We start from the raw sequence: 4,467 nt of genomic DNA on the forward strand, positions 1-4,467 counted from the left end.
GCCTTCACTCGTTGAATCCTCGAGAACCGGTAGAAGGCTGGGTTCCATATGTAAGACCTAAGTGGATCCCATATGTGTAACGGAGACGTCACGTCCCGTCACCACAGCTCCTGTACCACCGCTGAGCAGCCGGGTCACCGGCTTGGCTCCTCAGCGAAAACCTGAATATGCGCTGCATCTGTTGCCTACTTATACTCACGCTGTGATCAGCGGCAGCTGGATGCAATAATCGCATGCCAATGTGCATTGGCTCGTTTAGTTTACACTCGAAGTAGATTGGTCTCTCTAAGTGAGATCCCAATTCGTCGGTCATCCGACGTGACGTCTCCATTCCCTTCTTCGGGGAACGAGGGTTACCATACGTAACCGAGACATTCCCCGAGGGAACGAGACGCTGCGTCTCTTTGCCATACTCTCTACATCCCTGCAGGCGCTACTTCATCGAAGCTGGTTTGCGCTCTGCCGGATGCGCTTTTATACTGTCTCGCTACTCCATTGGGCTGATTTGACACGTGCTTCAGAACGTGGTCACGCAGGGGCGTTCCCAAAGCAAATCTCGACGCAGCGTCTTGTTTCCTCGGGGAACCATGGTTACATACGTAACCTAGAGACGTTTTGGAACGTTAAATAGTTGAGAAAGAGAACGCATGTTGTGTAACAGTATATTGGGTCCGTGGATAAACTCTTAAAGGGACCGCAGTCCAATATTTATGCTGCGTCTGTCATGTTAATTAAAGAACAAAAGACAAAGATAAAAAAAATTATTTCTGCTCTTGACTGAATATGTTTTATAACTTTAATGGTAAGCATTAATCTGTATTTAATTTTTACAATGAAGACTACTGAAATTAAAGTAATCAAATGTAAAATAACACTGGATGTGTTATTTTACATTTGATTACTTTAATTTCTGTAGTATTTCTTAACTGAATAAAAACTTACTTAACCTGAAAAACTTTCATAGCTCTCTTTATTCTATTGCATTTATTTGTGCTGTTGTTTTGTTCTCATTTTATTACTGACCTTTTACTTGTGTTTTTTTATGAAAATAAAACTTTGCGTTGAAGAAAAGTAGACTTTTGTTTGTATATGCTGTCAATTATAGTTCTTAGAAAGAAAAAAAAGTATCGGTATCAGCAGATAACATTAACAAAAAATCGGAATCAGCTAAGAAAATTGCAATCGGTGCATCTCTAGTTAACCTGATTACTTAATCGGGAAAGAAACAAAACTTAAACAACTGTGATTTTTTGCAGCACTTAGCATGTAAACAAGACATCCTTGATCACAACTATAATTTCAGCTTTTGTTTTCAGAGTTATATCCATGAACCAGACTGGTCTGGTAAAAAGAGAAATAAAAACAAAAGATGACAGGAAAGTATTCAGACAGACAGAGCCAAACAGAGAGATGATGAGAGATGATTCAGTGGCGCCATTCAAGCTTCACGGAGACAAAGACAAACACTCTTCTTGTTTTCTGCAGCTTGTTTCAGTAAATTAGCTTTTACCTTCCAGAACACCTACAGACAAGTACGTACACGTACACATTCAGGCATAGATGAGAACCAACATCCTGCTGGGACTGAATTATGACTTTTCCTGCATACACACACGTTTCTTTCTCTGGATGCTCCATAAGCACAAATACACTGCCTCCCACACTCTCTCTCTCCCTAGAGATCATTTTTAGAGGTTTCAGTGTGTTTAGGCCCTGTTTAATGGAGTCTGACTCAGCAACTCCCAGAGCACCAAACATCTGCTTTAGCCTCCACAATACACCTTCTTACTGACCACAGAACACACTTTCGCTCGTTGATTTGCCATAAACATGCAATGCTTACTCCTTTAATATAAGAGGAAAAAGAGGGACGTTTTTCTAAAATCATATACAACAACATTGCAGTCTCATGAAAAAGTCTTTGTGCCTTTAAAAGCTCTGAATGCAGGTTTTAAAACACAGCAAAAGCTTTACACAAAGCAGTAATATATACGGTTCTAGCCTGTAAAAGGTATTATGGGTATTGTCTGACTATAGTACAGTATAATATGTTTAACACAACACAGATATGAGTCCCTGTCTGATTCAGACCTGAGGCATGAGTAAATTGCAGTTCTGCTCAATCTGATAACCTCATACTCACATTTTATGGGCAAATGATTAGGCTGTGGATTAACCTTCAAGAGACACCAAACACACGACTGAACGTACCGGCTGGGCAGGATCCTTCAGAGACCACCAGTATCTCGGTCTGCTGTTTGCAGGCGTCTCTCCGCAGAAAACACTCGTTTTCATAGTTTTCATTGTTGGAGCCGCACACAGGAACATAATCATTGTTGCACTGAAAAAAAGAGGTATTTTAGGCATTAGAAAATGTGAGAAAAATGAGATGTGGAAAACATGGGACCAATATTAGCATTATAGTACTGCAACTTTGTGATTGTGTTATTTGCAGAATTGAAATATAAGGGCAATAAATAATTATAAATACTTTGAAATAAAGTGTATATTAATATTCCTACAGTCGTTTTCAGGAAAAAACTACAATTAAATAAAATTCATATTTTTGCTAAGCATTGCATGAGATGGGAACAAAGGGGTCTTTCTTTAAGAACATGATGTAATGTATTACGCAAGAATAAGAATTAAGCATGAAACTGACCTATATATCTCTCACAGCCTAATTGTGATGTTTTAGCAGCGTTTTATTTTGGGGGTTTTAGATAAGCTCACAGCAGAGAATAAGAATTGCGTGATCTGAATGTGAATAAAGCTACTGTGAGCTCCGAGGGCCGAAATACAGCCTGCCAACTACACTGCCCACGTTCCAAAACCAGCCGGAAAAAGATGATTACAGTAAGAAAATGCCAGGAAGGAATACATCACAAAATATTGTGAAACAAGTGGCTGGTTTCAGGTTGTTTGCATAACTGGTTATACTTTTTAAACTGAAATTTAGGTTTGAAGATTTGAGCAGAATGTTTAGTAAAAATGTATTCTAAAAAAATGGAAATATAAAAAGGTAAACTGACTTTAAAATGTATCTAAGAGAACAAATCTGAAAAATATATATATTATAGTGGCCATAACAAAATTTGTTATATAATTATCTAGATTTAATTTATTGAATCTGTTTCACACATAATTTCAGTATTAGTTTGATAGCATCCCACGATTTATGAAAAGCTAAACTATTCAAAGAGAAAGACAAAGGTCTACTTCAGTGCTTCTCAAATATTCCAGTCAATCTCTTGAAAACCCACTAAAGTTCGAGTTCAGGAGAAGCAGGTATTTAAAACTCACTAGGTGGCCTAGTGGAAAATGAAGCTGTTCCAAACCTCACACAGGTATTTTGAAAGAGTCTGACCACAGCGCACACACATATGCACCTGAACACACAGAGACACACAGTGTCTGGTCCAGCAGGCCCCCGGGGAGGCCTGTACAGTGCAGGGCTGCAGTGGTCTGTCAGCTCACATGTTGGCTGAGGGATTGTGTGGCTGGTAGCCAGCTGGTTGGCAGGGGTCACAGGAATAACTGTGCCCATCGATTCTGGAGCGGGATTTGTACTTGCTGTTTTATCGGCTGAGAAGCAATATTATGCAGGATGGGAGAGCTCTGAGCCAACACTGGCAAGAGATCCAGAGAGAGGGGGGTGAAATATGAGGAAAAAAAGAAAAACTAGGTCTACAGGAGATGATTATACTGTAAGGATAGAATACAACAAAAAGGAAAAAGATAGACATGGATGGATTTTCTTTTAATAAATATAATTTAACATAAATTTAGGGTGATATACTGTATACAAAAATAATACTATACAAATGAAATATTAATAAGATCGTCTGGTAAGAAAACATAGCATTATAAAACTGTCAAAAGAGGACATTCCTCTTCAGGAACTCAAGCTGCGCTGAGAACGCTAGGGGAACGAGAGTGCCCACGTCGCCAGACTTCCAAATCTCTGCCTAGTGTAGAAGACTGCACAGCTAGGGCGAGAGAACAAAAGTAGGCGGGGCTCGCCATCCTGAAGGCCAACTTCCCGAAGGAGGAGTGAATCTTGACCCCCAAAGTAGAGGAGAGATCAGAGGACTAGCATTCTGATCCACCACTTAGCCTAAGCTTCTCTGGCCGGAGGCCTCGGCCTCAGCGCACTGCAGAGGAAGTGTGTAAGAAGAGGGTGTCTTCCCACTGAATGGCCACCGAGAGAGGCGTGGTAGGCCGCAATGGCCGCCACAAAGCCCTCTAGGATGGAGTGGGTCAACCCTGCGGATAAACAGGCCTGCAGGAACTCCAGAACTGTACCAAATGGGCAGTTAGCTGGGTCGGGCTGGCGCTCTCCGCAGAAATACAGTTTCCTCATAGAGGGAGCTCTGGATGGAGGATGGTCTCAACAACCTCGGTTGAGAGACCGGAAGTTATGAGTTGTGCCTCCTCAGAGGCCACACCCACAGCTCCTGGCGGGGG

General features: G+C 41.1%; 1 protein-coding gene across 2 annotated transcripts in view; it reads right to left on the reverse strand.

Moving 5' to 3' along the window:
- The window catches only part of tmeff2a (transmembrane protein with EGF-like and two follistatin-like domains 2a), a 75,379-nt gene that overhangs the window by 35,864 nt on the left and 35,048 nt on the right, over positions 1–4,467 (reverse strand). For both annotated transcript variants that reach the window (XM_016238759.1, XM_016238758.1), the window contains exon 3: positions 2,212–2,341. In XM_016238759.1, the coding sequence (XP_016094245.1) occupies positions 2,212–2,341 (130 nt within the window). The remainder of the gene's footprint in view (positions 1–2,211; positions 2,342–4,467) is intronic.

Source organism: Sinocyclocheilus grahami, unplaced genomic scaffold (assembly GCF_001515645.1).
Source record: "Sinocyclocheilus grahami isolate Dianchi unplaced genomic scaffold, SAMN03320097.WGS_v1.1 scaffold547.1, whole genome shotgun sequence".
Classification (NCBI taxonomy): Eukaryota; Metazoa; Chordata; class Actinopteri; order Cypriniformes; family Cyprinidae; genus Sinocyclocheilus; species Sinocyclocheilus grahami.